The sequence below is a fragment of the Capricornis sumatraensis genome, chromosome 6 (assembly GCF_032405125.1).
Source record: "Capricornis sumatraensis isolate serow.1 chromosome 6, serow.2, whole genome shotgun sequence".
NCBI classification, from domain to species: domain Eukaryota; kingdom Metazoa; phylum Chordata; class Mammalia; order Artiodactyla; family Bovidae; genus Capricornis; species Capricornis sumatraensis.
In genome coordinates, this window is record NC_091074.1 from 76,379,827 (window position 1) to 76,401,780 (window position 21,954).

Sequence of the window (21,954 nt, forward strand, 5' to 3'; positions counted from 1 at the left end):
AATGCAGGAGACAGACACAAGAGATGTGGGTTTGATCCCTGGGTCAGGAGGATCCTGTGGTGGAGAAAAGGCAACCCGCTCTAGTATTCTTGCTTAGGAAATCCCAAGGATCGAGGAGCCTGGCGGGCTTCAGTCCATGGGGTTGCAAAGAGTTGAGCACAATTGAGCAACTGAGCATGCACGCATATATCCAGTTTGCCTGAAGGGATAGGAAGCTACTTGAAGGTAACTGCTGTGTCTCCCATCTCTTTGAAATTTTGTTTTAGCAACTATTTCAAAAAAATTTTTGCTATATGTCAAAATATTTATAGGACCTACTATCTTTCCATCCACACTCTCCTATGCTATAAAAGTTTGCCATGTCTGCATTAGGGAATAATTTAGTCATTAGCAAATGTGAACAACGCCTCATTATAACCCTTGTGTTAGGAAACCCACAACTGGAAGGGATTTCAGCACAGCTGCTTTACTTCTTCCCATGAAATTGCATTTTCTCTCCTATTTATTTCTCAGAATCTAAGAAATTTAAGGTAAGGCAGAAAAAGCCCACAGGGGACATCATGAGAATGTCAGTAACTCATGCATAGAAGAAGCAGATTTTTTCCAGTTCCCCTTGGTAATGAGGAATATAGGAGCCCTCCTGTCACTGAAGACAGACTCATTTCAGCAGCTATAGGTCTGGCCACAGAGAAAACACTCAGCTTAGAAAAAAAACATCCAAAGGATGTCCCAAGTTGGCCAGGTAGCAGCAGTACAGGGTTGAGGACACTTTAACTCATCTAGGGAAACTCAGGGAAGACCACGTCGAGGAACAGAGAACAGAACTCCATTATAGACTGTTGGGAAGTTGCCAGAGAAAATCGGATAACAGATGAAATGAGGTTTGTCAGCCACCCCGCTGGTTTCGGGGAACACAGTGCTCACTGCCGCCTCCATGAAATGAGTCACTCCTTGCAGAACCCATCACAGCCTTACAGAAGCCGAGGAAGAAACAGCACTCTGTCCTCCCACCACAGGTGGACCAGCTGAGGCATCAAAGCTTAGAGGGAGAGCTGTGAGTGACACAGGAGAGGAGAGAACCTGGGGGCAGCACCCATGGGAGGGGAGGAAAGGAGACACCAGGGGAGATAGAAGTGAAGCTTATTGAACAGTCCATCGTGATCTAGGTCCAGGAACAAAGTGGTCACTGAAGTCTGAGCTTCATGTGATGAGGTCCAGGGGCCGGTTTCTGCAGCTACTCCTCACAGCCAGGCTCCTCATCGCTGTCCTCTCCCAGAGGAAACTGCCTTGTGTGCTTCTCGGCTGCATACATCCGGGTCTCCATGGGGCAGTCCTGGCTCAGAACTGCCTGCAGCAAGGAGCAGGAAGAGAAATCACTGCCCGTCTCTCACCAGCTTCCCCTTCCCCCTCCCAAACTAGCTCATCCAAGTCTAGGGCTGCTCAGAAAAGACTCAAGGAACCAGAAAAGGACCCTCGTTCTGCTTCATATACGTGCCCAGTCCACCCAAAGCACCAGGTGGAGCCATGCTGGTTAGGACAATCATGTGATAAGCTTTTCATTGAATCCTAATAGCAGTAGCACAGGCTATAGCTGGGAGCCAGCTGAAATGGGCATTGCCCCTCATTGGACTTTCCTGTCTTTTTCTGTTCCTTTAAGCAGCCTCCACATCCACACCCTTGGGCTTACCAGGTGGCATTAGTGATAAAGAACCCGCCTGCCAACGCAGGAGATGTAAGAGACACGGGTTCAATCGTTGGGTCAGGAAGATCCCCTGGAGGGGGGGATGGCAACACACTCCAGTATTCTTGCCTGGAGAATCCCATGGACAGAGGAGCCTGGCAGGCTACAGTCCATGGGTTGCAAAGAATCAGACATGACTGAAGTGACTTAGCATGTAGCACACACATCTGCCCCCAACCCACCCAGACCCTCAAGGTGCTCCTGCTGCAGTAAGAAGAAAGCATCTATTAACTAAAATAGTCTGTTGTGGTTCTCTCCCCTGGGCTGTTGGTACTTTAGGAAAAGACCTGGTAAGGATAATGACAGATGTGAGTGAAGGAATGAATGCATGAATGTGCCCAGTGGGATTCTGTCCATGTTGTGGGCATGATTGGGCAATTCACACTTTGCTGTAAGTACTGCAAGTACATGATGCCTTTGATGGTCCTTGACCCCAACGCATTACAAGCCTCCCATTTTCCTTCTGTACTTAGGACCCTTTCTAACTGACCAGTGTAAGAGAGAAAGCGGTTGTGTAGAGAAGGAAAAAGGAAGGAAGGGGACAAAGGAAAGAGAGAGATGAAAGGGGAATCAGAAAACATGACAGAGCAGAGAGCCTACCAAAGAGGGAGGAAATAGGAGCACAAGATAGGGATTTCCCAGGTGGTCCAGTGTTAAGACTCAGCGCTTCCAAAGCTGGGGGCCTGGGTTTAATCCCTGGTCATGGAACTGGATTCCATATGTCACAACTAAGGTCCCGCATGCCACAACTAAGACCTAACACAGTAAATAAATAAATAAAAACAGATATATAAAAAAAGAAGCACAGAATTAAAAGGAACGAGAGAGACATGAAAGAAACAAATTATTTCTTCAGCAGTAGTTAGAGCCCCTTACGAGCTTCTCCTCCTTGGCAGGGGGGCTCCTCAAGTAGTAGCAGAGGGGAGCGTAGAGGATGTTCGTGACCCCAATGATGACCATGAGCCAGGGGAAGCCAATGGCCCGCACGATGGCACCCCCGGTGGACGGACCTGTGAGGAATAAAACAAGTCTGCAAGCATCTATTGATTCTTAACCGCTTGGAGGACACCATGCTAGGGGCCAAAGGTGACCCAGAGGATGCCCCAGGGCCAAATATCTCAGAACCCTAGGAGGACCAGCCTCCTGGCTCCACTTCCGGCAGGTAAACAGTCCATAAAGGGAGATTTGGGTTACCAGGTCCCTGTCTCTCTGCCAACATACCTATTGCAAAGCCCATGCAAAAAGCCACATCAGCGATGGCATAGACACTGCCATAGACCGGGGCATGGCGCAGGTCCACCAAGCGTCCCATGATGGGCATCATAGAGGAATCCACCATGCCTGTGGTCACAGCAAGCAGGGCACGGCCGTCAGTCCTACACACAGCCCCCTCCCTGTCTGTAACATCCCCTTCCTCCCCTCCCGCTTTACCCCGCTGTCTCTGCCTGCTGTCTGTCCTCCCTCTTCACTGACACCCGTTCTCACCAGGAGTCATGAACCTGTCTCTCAACACCCCTGCCGGCTGCTCTCCTATCCCCCCTGCCTTTCCATGTACCCCCTCTGATCTGACCCCGAGCCAACATTCAGGGGCTTCCGGTCTCCTTTAAGGGTACTTCTTACCTATGGAAATGCCAAGCCCTGCATTGGGGCCAATGAGACCAAAAATATCATGAGCCAGAGGAACCTGCAGGAGGAAAAGAGGAAGAATTATCAGGAATCTGGTGGGGGCAGGGGCTGGCGTGTCAGATAGGACAGCACAAAAACGAAGGGTTTTCCTACAAAGTGCATTTATCAACCAGGTACTATGTGCCACATGTGTTATCTCTTGATCCTTACACCTCTGATGAAAAAGAATCTTCACCTCCATTTACAGCGATGAAATCTAAACTGGTGCCATTTGGGTTCCCACTGAGAGTTTCAGAACATAAGCAGTGAGATCAAGTGTGAACCTCAGGTTTGACTCTCAAGTCACCGCAGTGAATGGCCCATGGACTCTCCCTCCCCTTCCTCTACCCCCTCCACCCAGACACACACTTCTGTCCTCATTATACCTAGGGTGGAGTTTCCTCTCTTTTCTATCTGCAATATCATCCACACGTGGTGGTGGTGTTATTTTTTTATTTCTTATATCTTTTTTTAAAATTGGTGTATACTTGCTTTACAATGTTATGTTCGATTCTGCTGCACAATGAACTGAATCAGCCATATGCATGCATACATCCTCTCTCTCTTGCACCCCTCCCCCATCCCACCCCTCTAGATCATCACAGAGCACAGAGCTGAGTTCCCTGTGCTATACAGGAGCTTCTCACTAGCGAGCTGTTTTACACACAGTAGTGTATATATGTCAATGCCAATCTCCTAATTCATCCCACCTTCCTCTCCCCCCACCCCCAGCCCTGTCTGCGTCTGCGTCTCTGGACCTAGAGTCTGTCATACAGAGTGAAATAAGTCAGAAAGAGAAAAACAAATACTATATATTAACGCATATATGTGGAATCTAGAAAAATGGTACAGATGAATCTATTTGCAAGGCAGGAGTAGAGACGCATACAGAGATTTTAGTAAAACCCTGACTTGAAGCCAGTGGAGCAAGAAGACAAACACAGAGTCGTCAACAACCAATTACCCACAAGCTAGAGGGGCAGGTGGCGTGGTTTGTGTTGCTGCTTCAGCGGCTTGTGACATTCACTCTCTTACCCTCCCGATCCCCAACGGAAGCCTTGTTTTCCTCTATTGCTGGGTCCTACCTCCCTCCCTGGGCATTTGTCTCCCACACCTGCTACACTAGCATACTCACCCCTGAGAGGTTTTACATACCATTTAGATGTCACTAGCTAAAAACAGGGTCTTAGGAATGAATTAAAATTGTTTTTAAATATTTCTTTTAAAATTTTATTGATTGATTGATGTGCTGGGTCTTTGCTGCCACGTGGGCTTTTTTTTTTTTTTCTCTAGTTACAGTGAGCGGTGGCTATTCTTCATTGCAGTGTGTGGGCTTCTCACTGTGGAGGTTTCTCTTGTTGTGGAGCACAGGCTCTAAGCGTGCAGGCGTCAATAGTTGCAGCACATGGGCTTAGTTGCTCCACAGCATATGGGATCTTCCCAGACCAGGGATCGAACCCACGTCTCCTGCATTGGCAGGAGGATTCTTTATCACTGAGCCACGAGGGAAGCCCATGGGGATATTTCTATTTTAGTACTAGTACTGGTTAAGATTCACAGTGGGCTCCCTATGAGCCAGACACCACTGCAGTTTTGGTCTGGGTAATCCTTCGAGATGGCAGCAGAATCCCCTCTACAGAGATGTGGATGCTGAGCCAAGGGAGGTGATGTAGTGAACTCAGAGTCACACAAGCAACAAATGGCCAAGCTGGGACTGGCCCTGCCCCCCGATCAGGACTCTCTGCCTTTCTTGAGCACTGTACTCAGGGCTTTGCGGCCATCTCGTTCCCCCTCAAGCCTAGGAGGCAAGGGTGCTTCTGATCTCCATGCTGGAGAGGAGAAAATGCAGGTTTAGAGGGGTTGGAGGAGACTCCTGAAAATAGAAAAGCCCTTCTTTTTTTCTTCCTCTACCAAACACTCTGGTGCTAGAAATGGAAGCACAGATAATGAAGGTTCCTCTAGTGGCTTCTGGGATCCTGTCACTGTGAGGTATGTAAGTGAAGGCATAAAATGCACCATTCTACAGACCCCCAAAATAGATGCCAACGTGTAATGCTTCATGTGCATGCACCCTAAGTCACTTCAGTCATGTCCGACTCTGTGTGACCCTGTGGACTGTAGCCCACCAGGCTCCTCCATCCATGAGATCCTACAGGCAAGAATACTGGAATGGGTTTCCACTTCCTCCTCCAGAAGATCTTCCTGGCCCAGGGATCGAACTCCCATCTCTCTCATCTCCTGCATTGGTAGGCAGGTTCTTTACCACTAGCGCCCCCTGAGAAGCCCATTGCTTCATGTGGCCATCCATAAAGGCTCAGATTTCTGTCTTCAGCTGCCCCCACTGCCCTCTCCCTCTCCCTCTCCTTACCCACCTCCTTTCAGTGGGATGGTGTAGCATCTCCCCTAGGGGTAAATTCCTACCTAAATTCCACAGAAACAGTCTTTCTGACAGTCCTTGCCAAGTCAATCCTCTGCTCATTTCAAAGGAAAGTTGTCTTTAAGTGTCTGACATTCTCCCCACCCTTTGACTCTCCCCAAAAGACCTTATTATACTTACACAAAGTAAGCTGGTACCTACTACCAACATCCCAATCAGGGAGCATAGCCACCTAAAAAAAAGAGAAAAAAAAAACAACAGCATTTTTCAAACAGTGCTAAGGGTTGAGATTCCTTCCAGTTGCTACCCATCACCAACTCACTGGCCAGTCCTGCTATCCCTAATTCCAGGAACCCTTTGGGATGTGAGAAGATAAACACATCTCTACAGGACCAGTTTGTACTCAGGTGAGCCCTTCCCCAGCCCCTTATTCACCCCTCATCTCTTCCCTGGCTCCACACCTCTTCCCAGAGTAGAAGCAGACGAGGAGCAATGGGACACGGTCCTCCTTCCCTTAGAAGAGGAATCAGTTGACTCAGAAGGTCCTTTCCCCTTGGGAATAATGCTCTAACTTAATGTTGCTGTTGCTTAACTCAGCCTATACCTCTCATCGACACATATTCTATCTGGTCTTCAGGGTCCATCTCAAAAACCACAAAACATACCAAACTTCCTTCCTTCTCTGATTTCCTATGGAAATGGTTTTTTAAATTACTCTTCAAATCTTTACATCACACTCCAAAGGTAAAATTAAACCTGTTCTCGCTGTAGTTGGAGGAAAGAAATTCAGACTTATACCTCTTAGCCCCCAACCCTTTTTACACTTGGTGGCCTCTGGAGAGTTCCCTGGGGCTCCATGGATAACAGTTTGACAACAACGGCCTCTGGGTACTGTTTTATTCATACCTGTTCTCTGTGAAGTTTATTTTATCTCTTCAACTGGACCATAACATCTGGAAAGTAAAGGTTGCCCCTCATATATTCACTGCATCTTCCATAACAACAAGCTCAGAACCAATCCTTTCTCTATACTGCCCTCACCAGCTATCCATTCCCACCCTTAGAACAAGCATCTGCCAGTACTTGTTCTAAATTTTCAATCTCAGACAAGCTATCATCCATCATCCCAGGTGCAGGGAACACCTCAGAAGACTCTCCCATCTGAATTTTCCCAGATCCCCAGGCTACATACCGACCCATCTTGTTGGCCAGCACACCAAAGAGGCTGGTGCCAATGAGGTAGGACACACTGGCGGGCAAGAAGGCTAGACCTGCAGAAAGACACAGGTCCTCACCTTAGGCTACTCTGAAACACCTTGGGTCTTACAAGACAGTGTAGTTTCCCCATTACCTTCAAGGATCCCAAACCACTGTTTTGTGGGTTAGAGATCCTTGTGCAAACCCAGAGCAGATGACATAGGGCTCCCACGCCTCTGCTGTCCTCAAGAGCAGGGCTTTCTTTAGATTTTCTTGGGCTCCAAAATCACTGCAGACAGTGACTTCAACCAGGAAATTAAAAGACACTTGCTCCTTGGAAGAAACGCTATGACAAACTTAGCGTATTAAAAAGCAGAGACATCACTTTGCTGACTAAGGTCCATATGGTCAAAGTTAAGGTTTTTTCAGTAGTCATGTACAGATGTGAGAGCTGGACCATAAAGAAGGCTGAGCACTGAAGAACTGATGCTATCAAATTGCGGTACTGGAGAAGACTTTTGAGAGTCCCTTGGACTTCAAACCAATCAATCCTAAAGGAAATCAAACCCCTGAATATTCATTGGAAGTACTGATGCTGAAGTTCCAATGCTTTGGCCACCTAATGTGAAGAACTGACTCATTGGAAAAAGCCCTGATACTGGGAAAGAATGAGGGCAGGAGGAGAAGGGGATGGCAGAGGATGAGACAGTTGGATGGCACCACCGACTCAATGGAGATGAGTTTGAGTAAACTCTGGGATACAGTGAAGGACAGGGAAGACTGGCATGCTGCAGTCCATAGGGTCGCAGAGTCAAACCAACTTAGCGACTGAACAAACACATTTAACGTCACGTCCCCCTCCAGCTCCTCTCTTAGTCTTCCTGATGAAAGACTTTGCTGAGCCATTCTCATGTATAAAATACCCATGATTATCAGCATAAGAGCATGAGCTTTAGAGAAAGACATACAGTACATACTTCCTGGGAAGTAAAATTTCTACCTTATTATTTACCTGCTTTTCTATTGCTCTGGCAGTGCCTTTTATTTTTGGCCACACCACACAGCTTGTGGAAACTTAGTTCCCCAACCAGGGACTGAACCCATGCCCTCTGCATTGGAAGCATGGAGTTCTGGTCGAGCACTGGACTGCCAGGGAATTCCCTCCGATGGTGACTTTGAATAAGTTACTAAACCTTTCCTATCTTTGGTTTCCACATCCAGTAAACACAAAGCTGTGATTCTATCACACTAGATTACATGAAGAAGCAAATTAAATATTAATAAATATATATAAAAGAATATTGTAAACTGAAACCCTTGTCCCATAGTTTTTTGTGAAAATAGAGTCAAGCACACTGGATCATGGGCTTTGCTGCTGGGTTCAAACTGTGGCTTAACCACTCTGTGACCATGGGAAATTTACCCTCTCTGAGTCTTATTTTTTCTTTCATTTTTTCAGTATTTTTAATGAGATTTTACTATGTAACAGGTATTCTAGGAACCAGGATTAGAAGAGTGAATAAAATAGACAAAATCCTAGCCTCCAGGGAGCTTACATTCCAAGGGAGGGAGATAGACAATAAACAAGTAAAGAAATAAATGAAAAAAGATGACTTTGACAGTGATAAGTTCTGTGAAGAAAGTTTAAAGTGGTGATAAGGAAGAGTGACCAGGAATAAGGGATAACTTAGATTCAGGGGGTTAGGGAAGACTCCTTTGAGAAGGTAGTATTTAAACTGAGAACTGAATAACCAAAACAGGTTTTTTTAGCGAGAAAAACAAACAAAAATACCTAATGCAAATTGGAAGGCTTATTGAATGGACAAGTCTAGAGTTCTGAAGAGAGATCCTAAAGAAAAATAAAAGGGTTCAACTAATTGGTTTATGAATTTGTTTTCTTTTTAATTTTTTAATATCTATTTATTTCTCTGTGTTGGGTCTTAGTTTTGTCATGGGAAATCTTCGCTGCAGTATGCACTGTCTTTAGCTGCAGCTTGTGGGATCTAGTTCCCTGTGTCTGTGTATGTGTACTCAGTTGTGTTGGACTCTTTGCAACCCCATGGACCATAGCCCTTCAGGGTCCTCTATCCGTGGAATTTTCCAGGCAAGAATACTAGTGAAAGTGAAAGTGAAGTCGCTTAGTCGTGTCCGACTATTTGCAACCCCATGGACTGTAGCCTACCAGGCTCCTCCATCCATGAGATTTTCCAGGCAAGAGTACTGGAGTGGGTTGCCATTTCTTTCTCCAGGGGATCTTCCCAACCCAGAGATCGAACCCTGGTCTCCCACACTGCAGGCAGACACTTTAACCTCTGAGCTACCAGGGAAGCCCTAAGAATCCTAGAGTGGGTTGCTATTTCCTTCTACAGGGGATCTACCCAACCCAGGAATCTAACCCGAGTCTCTTATATCTCCTGCACTGGCAGGCAAATTCTTTACCACTAGCGCCACCTGGGAAGCCACATGACCAGGGATCAAACCTGGGCTGCCTGCATTGGCGGGGTGGAGCCTCAGCCACTGGACCACCAAGGAAGTCCCTACCAATTCAACTCTTAAAGCCAGGGGAATGGCTGGGGTGACCCATGAAAGATCAGAGAGAGAACACGCATCTGTGGTCTGAGCCTTCAGGGACTCCTTCCTTTAAAGGTTAACAAAAGAGGAGGTGATTGCAAAGGTGATAGTAGCCAGTTAAATAGATGAGAGGAGATGGAATCCAGACGGGAAAGGAAAAGAAAAGGAAAGAAAATAAAGAAGTTTGGCCCCTGAAGGAGTTGGAACATTTCAACCATACAGAGAAGGCCCTAGATGTGTACACAGGTCCAAGTATATCTAGTGATGAGAACATGCAAGGTCCCTTTTTGTTGCTTCTATTTCCTCAGTGAATGACTAGGAGTTGAAAATGATGAGGCGAAGGGATGAGAATGTGGAGGAGGTTTGAATGGAATAGTGTAAGCCAGTCCTTTCAGAAAGTAGGAAGAATGAAACTAGGGACTTAAAAGAACGATTACTTTAAATGTGATAATGTGAGAGTCCACTTTAGATTCATGGCCTTTTTTTTTTTTTTTTTTTTGCTTGTCCTTTAAAAATTTTTTTCATTTCTTTTTTTTTTTTAATTTTAGATTTATGGCCATCGATACAAGGTGAGACCAATAGCCAAGTATGTGTTTCCTATAGCCCCATTTCACTGCTCAGGTGCAGGCAAGGAGTGGGCAACCAGATAGACTTAACGAGACTTAAGGCTTCTCATGTGACAATCTCAGAGGAAGAGCAGATGGGGCAAAGGCATTAACAATGCTTTCAAAGGAGTGACATTAATGATGGATGCAGATTCATCGTATGAACTCAAAACTGAGTAAAGAAAGAAGGGCAGGGACTTCTCTGGTGATCTGGAGATTAAGACTCTATGTTTCTGATGCCGAGGATATGAGTTCAATCCCTAGCTGGAGAGCTAAGATCCCACATGCCTCACAACCAATAAAGAAAGAAGTGAACACATGAGTAGTGATGTAAACAGAGAAAGAACTGAATGGACTGCTGATCTCAGTGTAGCCAAAATATGTTAATATAAGGATATTAGAAGACCTAACACCCTGGTGGTATTGGAAAAGACTCTTGAGAGTCCCTTGGACTGCAAGGAGATCCAACCAGTCCATCCTAAATGAAATCAGTCCTGAATGTGCATTGGAAGGACTGGTGTTGAAGCTGAAACTACAATACTTTGGCCACCTGATGCAAAGAGCTGATTCATCTGAAAAGACCCTGATGCTGGGAAAGATTGAAGGCAGGAGGAGAAGGAGATGACAGGATGAGATGGTTGGATGGCATCACCGACTCAATGGACATGAGTTTGAGTAAACTCCTGGAGTTGGTGATTGACAGGGAGGCCTGGCGTGCTGTAGTCCATGGTGTCACAAAGAGTCGGACACGACTGAGCAACTGGACTGATACTGATCAGAAGACCTGAGCAGGGAATACAGACAGTGATAACCTGGATTTGACATTTCAGAGATGTTTCAATTAATGTTGATTTCAAGGTCCATATTACAGAAACATTTGATCAGTTATGGTGGAGAGCAGATCATTGCAAGAAAGTAGATTAAGGAATAGGCTGAGATGTTGGTAGAGTTATCCACCTGGATACTAAAGTCATCAATAGTGGTGACAGGAGTAAAGGTGAAAAGAATATGAACCAGGTGTTGGTGGATTTAATGAAAGAGAAGGAATACCTCAGGGATCAGTAGATAATTGCAATGAAGAGGGGTGGAGTGGTACAATCTGATGACATGATCTTCAATGGAATTAGGGTCTTTTTTCTTCAAGGCTGTACCAGGCAGCATGAACCAGTGGGATCTTGGTTCCCTGACCAGGGATCTATCTAACCTCCCCCCCATGGCTTTAGAAGCACAAAGTCTTAACCATTGGACCACCAGGGAAGTCCCTGGGAATCAGGGTTGAAGGAAAATGACGAAGAAATGACTTAGAAGCAGCAAAAGAAAGCCAAGTCTGAAGGAATGTGCGTGTGTGTGTGTGTGCATGCGCATCTGCACACGCTTAGTCACTCAGTTGTGTCTGATGATTTGTGACCCCATGGACTGTAACCCACCAGTCTCCTCTGTCCATGGGATTCTCCAGGCAAGTATACTGGAGTGGGTTTGCCATTCCCTTCTTCAGGGGATCTTCCTGGGTTTCCTGCTTTTCAGGTGGATTCTTTACCATCTAAACCACCAGGGAAGCCCCAGAACTTCCATCAGTGGGAGTGTGGGAAAATGGTGTTCTCAGAAAACATTTAGGTCTTAGGGTAAGAAGATGAAAGAAGTGTTCAGAGAAGAGGCTGAGGGCATAGGTATCGGGAGTGTTCAACAGGAGGATTCCTACATGCTGTTTCTCATAAGTCCTCTGTTCCTTATCAGTGGAACAGCAAGCTGCTCCCAGGACTGAGGTCATTATGTGAGACAGGCTTGAATCGCCTTCAGTAAACCTTCTCTTTACGACAAAAGTGCTTAGTCTCGATCCTCTTTCTTGAGGTATGGATTGTCTCCTGGCCTGGTGACCATTATTAATCCCTTGTTCCCTTGGTAATGGTTGCTGATCTTTATCATTGTGGAAGGAAATTTCTTGTACAACAGCCTATATATATTCACAGAAAGATGATTAAAGCACCTTTGCTCCATCAGAGCTTGGGTCCCCGTGTCTTTCTTTCTTTCTTTCTCTCTCTCTCTCTCTCTCTTTCTCTCCCCACCCCCCCCAGCTCTCTCTTTCACTTTCTTATCTTCGACTCCAGACCACCACGTTCCGGTCCATTAAAGGACCCCAACAAGTGGCCCCCAGAACAGGGACTCTGGTATATCTGGCATTTCTGACAGAGTGACTCAAGAGACCTATTGAGGTCGGTAAGTACTAAGACACGGGTCAAACGGCTGGAAAGCCCCATCATTTCTCTACTTTACTTCACCATTTGTTTAAAGCTCAGGGACTTTTGGTTTCACGCCAATGAATAGAGGCTTGCTTTCAAACAATGGTTGAGTTTAACCCTTGGTTCCCTTATAAAGGTAGTTTTAATTTAGAAATTTGGCACTGGGTCAAAGAAAATGTTGAATGAGCCACCAGGCAAGGATAAAATATTCCAATTGATTTCTGGCCCCTATGGGCTCTCATTAAAGCTGTAATTCTGCCATTTCAAGGTAAATTCTAGCCCTCCCAATATTTGACAACAGACAGAATACTTACTACATGAATATAAATTAAATGATAAAACTTTACAAAATGCCCAATTAAAACAACATAAAATATTTCAAAATTTTCCTACAAGCCCTGCCCTGGCTGCTCCAAGTGCTCCTCCTCTGCCAGCAGGCACAAATCCAAAAGTCTCTCCTTTGCTAGAACCTAATGATTCTAACAACGACTCTCTTGAGACACTTTTGACACCAAAACCAGCAACACTTTTTTAGATAATGATAAGTCCTTAACACAGACTCATATTTGCAAAAAATTAGCACTTACTCTCTCTCCTCCACAACAGAGGCTCTCTGAATTAGTGGCTTTGCAATCACAAGTTTCTGACACTGATGGTTTCTCCGTCTTTCCAGTTTGAAGAAATCCTGAGGCTCAAGGGCACATAATACCTCAATATGATGGTATTAATCTTTTTTACATGCAACAAATGAAAAAGGCTATAACTATGTATGGCCCACATTCGCCTTTTACTAAAGAGCTTCTAAATGTTGTGGCATCTTCTATTGGAAACTTTATTCCCTATGATTGGTGAACTTTAATAAAAGCTCGCCTTAAACCAGGAGAATATCTTCAATGGACAATGTGGTTTACGACATAGCCAGAGATCATGCTAACAAGAATGCTTGAGCTGGCACTCCCCAAAACCAAATTACTTTTGAAATGTTAACTGATGCCAGACAAGTTGATACCATAGAAGCTCAAATACAATGCCCTCCCTTGTTGCATGAACAATTAAAAACAGTGGTCCTTGAAGCTTGGGATCGAATTACTCCTCAAGAAGAGCCTACAGGTAGCTACACTAAAATATTACAAGGACCTAATGAAAATTATGCTGATTTTTAAACTAGATTAGAAATTGTTATTTCCCATACTGTAATCAGAGAAGAAACCAAAAAAACACAGCTAGAGAAATTACTTGCTTATGAGAATGCAAATCAGGAATGTCAAGAAGCTATCGCTCCAATTTGTGAGACTGGGACTATTATTGATTATTTGAAGGCTTGTCGCAATCTTGGATCAGAAACTCAAAAGATGCAAATGCTAGCTGAGACAATGGCTGCTGCCTTTATAAAGGGAAATGAAGGATGCTTTACATGTGGAGATAAAAACCATTTAAAAGGGGACTGCCCTAAGACGGCTAATAAAAAACTTCCAAGAATCTGCCCTCGCTGCCATAGAGGAATGCACTGGGCCAAAGATTGTAAATCTAAATTTGATATTGAAAGAAAACCTATTCCAGGAAACTCCAAGCAGGGGACCCCCCAGGTCCCCTTCAACAAAAACCAGGGGCAAATTCTATCTTTTCCTTTAAACCCTCAAGATCTGGCGGTACTGCCGTCCGATATACCAGCCTTAAGTGATTTTTTTCATTTACCCTCAAGCAGTCCCTTCTAAAATACCTACCGGACTTTTTGGACCCCTGCCCCCACAAACCTTTGGTCTTTTACTTGGCCAATCTAGTTTGACTTCTAAAGGAATTACTGTTCATCCTGGAATAATTGATTCAAATTATAAAGGAGAGATTCAAATTATGATGTCATCTCAGATTCTATGACAATTCAAAAAGGGAGACAAAATTGCTCAATTACTTCTTTTACCTTACATTTCTATTAACTCCTCTAATAATATACAGACAAGCAGATTTGGTAGTACAGATCAAAAACAATCCTTATGGACATCACTGGTATCTGAATATGCCCAACCAAAAATATCAAAATTAATGATAAAAAATTTTCTGGTCTCCTCGACACTAGATCTAATATTAATATTACTATAATTTCCAAACACTTATGGCCCAAATTCTGGCCTATACAAAAAAATCTCTTGCCAAATTGCAGGAATTCTCAAACCAAAGTACAAGAAATTTATCAAAATGTTCAAATCTACCCATATGAAGGACCAAAAGGCCAGCCTGCAACATTAAGACCTTATGTGATAGATGCACCACTTAATCTAATAAGAAGGGACTTATACAATGGCAAATTCAGATATACATTCCACATTTTTCCTAAGGGCCACTGCTCATTTAACAAACAAAGCAATTATTAAAATAACTTGGAAAAATGATGAGCCTATTTGGACAGAGCAATGGCCCCTTATGAAAGAAAAATTACAGGCTGCTAAAGAACTTATAGGCACACAATTAGAATTAAAACATATTGAGGAATCTTGCTCTCCTTGGAACTCTCCTATTTTTGTTATAAAAAAGAAATCTAACAAATGGCATCTCTTAACAGACCTTATAAAAGTTAATGCATCTATAAAACCTATGGGTACTTACAACCAGGGATCCCATCACCTACTACTATTCCTCAAAACTGTCACATTATTATTACTGATTTACAAGACTGCTTTTTTAATATACCTTTACACCCTTTAGACTGAGAGACATTAACTTTCTCTTTCCCTTTCCCTAGTCACATAGGGCCTCATAGAAGATTTCAATAGACTGTGTTATCTCAAGGTATGCTTAACAGTCCTAAGTAAGTTAAGTGAGTAAGTGAAGTCGCTCAGTCGTGGCTGACTCTTTGCGACCCCGTGGACTGTAGCCCACCAGGCTCCTCCGTCCATGGGATTCTCCAGGCAAGAATACTGGAGTAGGTTGCCATTTACTATTTGTCAAAATTTTGTAGCCAAGACTGTACTTCCAATGTGACAGCAATTCCCTCATGCATATATCGTTAATAATATACTGTAACTACAAAAAGGAGAAATGATATTTTTGACACTGAATGGCCATGATATTCTTTATAATCTGGAAAAAAACTGATTAAAATAAAATCTTTTTGGAAACTGCAAAACTGGTTCTTCTTACACGTGCAGTTAGGAAAAGGCTAACTTGTTAAAATACTTTTTTGGAGCTCCAATTCTGCCTGGGAAACAAAAACAGGCCTAAGAAAAAACCTAAAGTTAACTCTTATCATGTCCTTGGGATACACAGCCCACTCTATCTGGGACTCCAGCCATAAACAAATTGGTGGAACTCAGGAAAAAAGAAAAATATATATATATATATATATATAAAAGATATTTTAAATTTCAAGCAGAAAACTATGTCTGCCTGTCTATCTATAATTATACATGTCTCAATGTATGTCTTTGTTTTTGGATAATATGAAGTTAATGAGCTCTATTTAAATTCAAGTTCACATGAACTGAAAAATATTCAATATTAAATATAATGTTTATTTTAATATAAATATAATTTAAATATAATTATTTGCCAATCTAATTAAGACATGTCTTAAGTCATCAACATTGTATAATACTTTTATTATGCCTAGGTTTAAGGTAAAACTAAATTTGTCAACAAAAAAGTAAATATATATATATAAATATATAAATGAGATGAAAACTTTTAGATAAACTCTATTAAAAATAAGTATATTTTAAAAAGTCTATCTAAAATAATCTCTTAGGATTGGGGTAACTTAAATTTCTAGACTTGTACTAAACTAAATGATAAAAGTTTATTAAATAGCTAGGGCATTTCCAAATAAAGTAAGATTTTAAAACATTAATTACTGAACACTAACTTCCTCTTACAAAAAGTTTTTCTTACAGGAAAACTAAAGAGATTTTAGACTATTAATAAATATATATATAAATATATATTATATAGAAAAAATATATAATATAATATATAATAAATATATTCACCAATCTATAAAATGCTAATATACAAGACACTTCATAGTTGCTAAAGAAAAGTAAGATATATGCTTTTAATAAAAAGATATAAGAAGTGGCAAATAAAATGATGAATACAAAAATATAAAAAAGGTTTATGCCAAATAAAAGAGAATCTTATGTCAAATGGATGTAACTCATTGCCCTGAACTTTCTTCCTCTTCCTTCTTACTTGTCTCAATCGATACAAATTCTTCTTTTATATGGGCCACACCTCTCCAAGGTGAAACTACACGACATGTTATAACCCACCTGTTACCTTACTTTGCAATAATGAGAACACCTAATTCTATAAAAACAGACCATGACCCTGCCTATATTTCTAAGCAGTTCAAGCAATTTTTACATTCATTCTCTATTAAACAGATTACAGACATTCCTTATACAAGACATAGTTAAACAAACACAGTACACACGGAAACTACAAATAAAAAATTAAATAAGGGGGAATACACAGGAACACTTTTATCTTCCTTATCCAGAGCAGACTTTACTAGATTCCAACGCAATATATTCTTTTAGCCTATAACTATTGTTAATATAGCTTTATTTGTTTTAAATTCTTTTAAACTTACCGCAAGGAGATATTTTGACAAAAGCAGAAAAACATTTCAAGACATTGAAGGACACCTCCCTTCCTCTGCCCATTTGGTATCAAGATGGGTTAACTAATCAATGGAAATCTAGGAAACTAATCTTACAGGGAAAGGGGTATGCTTCTATTTCTCCAGATGGATCCAACGAACTCACATGGCTTCCTCTTCGGAAGATTTGACCTAAGTGGGCCCCCAACATTCAAACTAGAGACAAAACAACAAAAACCCCAGGAGGAAGAAATTCCAGTATAAGCCATGGCGGCTTTAAAAATTTCCAAAAAACTTGATGTCATCGACCTTATGAACTCCCTACTTGGAGACAGATAAAAACCCTTACTAACCAGGTTGAAAATCTGATTTCTCAGTAGGGAATGCCTTGGAATCCTGAAAATATTTTTGTTGCTATGCTTGCTTTGCTTGCTTTTGCTTTCCCCACTCAGGCTGACTTGACTGATCACACTTACTGGGCTTATATACCAAACCCCCCCTTTTTTTGTTGTTTTTTTTTAAATTTAAATTTATTTATTTTAATTGGAGGTGAATTGATTTACAATATTGTATTGGTTTTGCCATACATCAACACGAATCCACCACGGGTGCACACGTGCTCCCCATCCTGAACCCCCCTCCCACCTCACTCCCCGTACCGTCCCTCTGGGTCATCCCAGTACACCAGCCCCAAGCATCCTGTATCCTGCATCAAAACTGGACATGTACCCCAAACCCCCCTTTTTACTGTAGGTCATAGAATGGATATAGGACCAATTGTATCCACTAATGACTCAACACTTATGCCCCCTCCATGCAGCTTGGAGGGGCCCACCCATCCTGAGAAAGAAAGAAGACTAATTAACATTTCTCTAAGCTATGAAATCCTTCCTTTATGCATGGGCCCAACAAAATTTTGTATTAATGTTAGTCGACAAACATGGGCTTTCATCCTGCCCCCCAAAAAGGAACTTCTACACATTGTTTGGACTGTTTGCTGTCCTGTCCTTTTATAAAAACCATGTCAATACTACCAAAACTCTAGGAAAAGGGCAAAAGTTAAAATGTAAGAGGTTTACTTATAAAGACTTTAGATATACTTCTGTTTATTGAGATAAATGTCAAGCTAAATAAGGGAAGTTAATGTTTATGGCCAATTATACCATTGTTGTTTGGGGACCCCATGGTATGTGGGTATCTAGCTGCTCAGATGATATTGACAGCACTATGTGTGACTATGCTACTCAAGTAGCATAGAAGATTACCAACAGTTCAATGAAACACTTCCATGAAAAGGACTCCTTGGCTGGCTTCATGGTGAAATACCACCTTCTCGCCCTCAAATCATCCTTGATAAACAGATTGGGCCTAAACAATGGGACATCTGGAAACGTGCTGCAAGCACCAAAGAACTTGGGACTTAGACTGGACATTTCACAGGTACCAATCATAATCATAGTAATTATTTCTTTCCCTATAATCAATCATATTTCATACAAGCCTGTGTTCCACTTGCTTTTGTTGTAGCTACAGGAAATTTAAAATTCAAGAAGACTTTACGTTCTGTAACTTGTATAAATTGCAAATTATATACTTGTCTTAACTCTTCTGTTTCCTTAAGAATTGAAACCCTTTTGATTCTTCAAACTTGACATAGTCTGTGGTTACCAATAAATCTCCAGCGGCCCTGGGAAGAAGGTCCCATGGCTGGACTTGCTTCCTGGTTACTTACTAAATTGCTCCAGCGATCTAAACAATTCATTGGATGGCTGATTCTTGGCATTTGGGGATTAATAGCTATTTGCACCACTGCTGCCATCACTGGTGTTGTTTTACAAACCTCAATTCAATCACATAATTTTATCCAAAACTGGACTAAAGATGCTCATACTATGTGGGCCACTCAGGCTCAGATAGATGAGGATATTCAAGCTGAAATACAGGAATTAAAAACAGCCATCAAATGAGTTGGAGATCAATTAACAGATGTACAAAAACAGGTGATGCTAAAATGTGATTGGAATTCTACTCAATTTTCTGTTACTCCTGTTCAATTCAATAATAGCACCTACAACTGGGAACAAATCAAATTTCATTTACAAAATGTACATGATAACGCCTCTCTGAATGTACAATTATTACAAAAAGAAATCTTTGAAACCTTTTCTAATAATCTGCCCTCTTCCACTAATTTGGAAACTTTAGCTGAACAACTAGCTGATCAACTGTCTGGGCTAGATGCACGTGGATGGTTTCAAAGCATTACTCAGAGCATCGGGTCTGGAACTGTAATTTTGGTGATTGTCTTGACAACTATATTTGTCATCTACTGTTGCCTTCATGCAAAAATTGTTAAAACTAAACAAACTCTAATGGTCAGAACCCTTTTTACAAATATTATAAATAAGGAGGAATTATCAGGGAGTGTTTAACAGGAGGATTCCTACGTGCTGTTTCTCATAAGTCCTCTGTTCCTTATCAGTGGAACAGCAAGCTGCTCCCAGGACTGAGGTCATTATGTGAGACAGGCTTGAATCTCCCTCAGTAAACATTCTCTTTACGACAAAAGTGCTTAGTCTCGATCCTCTTTCTTGAGATATAGATAGTCTCCTAGCCTGGTAACCATTATTAATCCCTTGTTCCCTTGGTAATGGTTGCTGTACATTTGGTTTTCTGATCCTTATCATTGTAGAAAGAAATTTCTTGTACAACAGCCTATATATACTCACAGAAAGATCATTAAAGCACCTTTGCTCCATCAGAGCTTGGGTCCAAGTGTCTGTCTTTCTTTCTCTCTCTCTCCCCCTCTCTCCAGCTCTCTCTTTCACTTTCTTTTCGTTGACTCCAGACCACCAGGTTCTGGTCCATTAAAGGACCCCAACAAATAGGGACACTTGCCTATGGCAGAGACTTCCACAGGGCTCAGGATTTAGGAGGGCAGTGGAAAATTGGTTCAGATTAAGAAATCTCTGAAATGTGAGAATAATAGTTCCTACCAGACAGGCTAGCAACCAGGCATAAGTGACCATTAACGTAAAACAATCGTTTGGCAAGGCTTCTGGAACAGAGTAAGTGCCCCCCTTAACTAGCACCACCATAACCAGTGGGTAGCACACTCGAGACTTGAACCCAGACCTTCTCCCTCTGATGGCAGGTGCTTCTACCACCCACACCAGTAGTGTAGCAGCACAGACGGCTCTAGCATAAAGAGCTGCATGGAATCGGCAGCATGAGTTTCCTTCAGTCTTACTAGCTTCCCTCTGTCTCTCTGTATGGAGAGGAAACAGTGCTAATAGAAACTGACATGATGATTGCAAATAAACCAAAAGTCAATAATTCACCAGTTACTGGCTGATGTCTTGTTTGCTTTTAATATCCTCTTCTATGGACTGGAGGCGAAACACACTTTAATATATTTGTCTAGTCTATCTGTGCAGGTGGGCAATCTGTTTCAAACTGTAACCATGAAACCATGTATTTATGTTTCATTGCTTAAAAAAAAAAATTAATGGTATAGCTACTCAATTGTTTGAGGCCTCCCAGGTAGCTCAGCGGTAAAGAACCTGCCTGCCAATCCAGTAAATTTGGGTTTGATCCCTGGATCAGGGAGATCCCCTGGAGGAGGAAACAGCAGCCCACTCCAGTATTCTTGCCTTGGAAACCCCATAGACAGAGAAGCCTGGCGGGTTACAGTCAGGGGTCACAAAAGAGCCAGACATGATTTAGCAGCTAAACAACAACCACTCAATTGTTTCATATCTGGAAATGGGCACTAGGCAGGAAGACCACAGGCCTGCTAGATCCATCTGCCTGACATCATTTCAAGTGATGTGGGATTTCCTGAATGAGATTTTTCTCAACCAACATGGTTTGTTCTTTAGGATCTGAGTGTAACTTGCAATTCAGTAGCATTTTGTGCAAATGAGGTGTTCCATACTGTATCTCTACAGATATATTTCACAGTGTATCTTCAAGGGTTGGGGATTACACATAGCTGTGACTGCTAAAGTGATTTCAACAAAAACAATGATGAAAACAGAAATGGGTTTTATTTCCTGAGTATATACTCTATCCCAAGCGCCATGCTAATGCCTTTAGAACATGTGTGTGTGCGCGCTAAGTTGTGTGTGACTCTTCGCAGCCCCATGAACTGTAGCCTTCCAGGTTCCTCTGTCTATGAGATTTTCAAGGCAAGAATACTGGTGTGGGTTGCTGTTTCCTACTTCAGGGTGTCTTCCCGACCCAGGGATCAACAAATCTCTTGTGTCTCCTGCATGGGCAGGCAGATTCTTTACCACTAGCGCCACCTGGGAAGCCCTTAGAATACATAAGTCTATTTAACCCTGAAAACAACCAGAAAAGTGCCTCCATTTTTACAAATAAAAAGGAAAAAGTGGAGTTTGAAGACATTAAGTAACTTATCCAAGGACACACCCAGTAAGTGGTCGAGTCAGGATTTCAGCGCAGGTGGGCATATTTCCAAAGCCTGAGCTTTTTCCTCCACTGGGTGAGAGTAGTGGGCACATAGCGGGCCACTGGGAGAGTGTTCAGCCACAGGCTACGAATTGTTCCTCCCAACAATTTGGAGAGGGGTCTGCATGGAGAGCAGTCTTTTTCTGTGTGGTCACTGACGCCATATCAGCATCATCGGAAAACTTACCAGGAATGCAACTTGTTTCTACTGAATTGTTGGAAGGGAACTGCAATCTGAATTTTAATACACTCTCCCGGTGAGAACCTCTGTATTTAGACTTACAGATGCAGAGGGCACTGAAGAAAGTTGTAAGGGATGGTGGAGGACAAGACCTCCTCAGTCTTTCACTCACTCTCCTGAGCACTTTCTACTGCAGCCTTGCCTGCACAAGGCACTGTCTGACATCAAGCTTGTGCACTTCATTGGGTCTCACCAGCCTCTCTCTCTGTTTTTCTGTATCCTGACTGGAAACAGTGCACCCTAACAGAAACTG

At 42.5% G+C, this 21,954-nt stretch overlaps 1 protein-coding gene across 2 annotated transcripts in view; it reads right to left on the reverse strand.

Annotated features, from left to right (window-relative positions):
* Positions 1–1,234: 1,234 nt before the first annotated feature.
* Positions 1,235–21,954, reverse strand: part of SLC18A1 (solute carrier family 18 member A1) — a 39,198-nt gene continuing 18,478 nt past the window's right edge. For both annotated transcript variants that reach the window (XM_068974329.1, XM_068974328.1), the window contains 6 exons: positions 6,976–7,054; positions 5,964–6,015; positions 3,362–3,425; positions 2,963–3,082; positions 2,618–2,751; positions 1,235–1,348 (listed from right to left, as the gene is read on the reverse strand). In XM_068974329.1, the coding sequence (XP_068830430.1) occupies positions 1,235–1,348; positions 2,618–2,751; positions 2,963–3,082; positions 3,362–3,425; positions 5,964–6,015; positions 6,976–7,054 (563 nt within the window). The remainder of the gene's footprint in view (positions 1,349–2,617; positions 2,752–2,962; positions 3,083–3,361; positions 3,426–5,963; positions 6,016–6,975; positions 7,055–21,954) is intronic.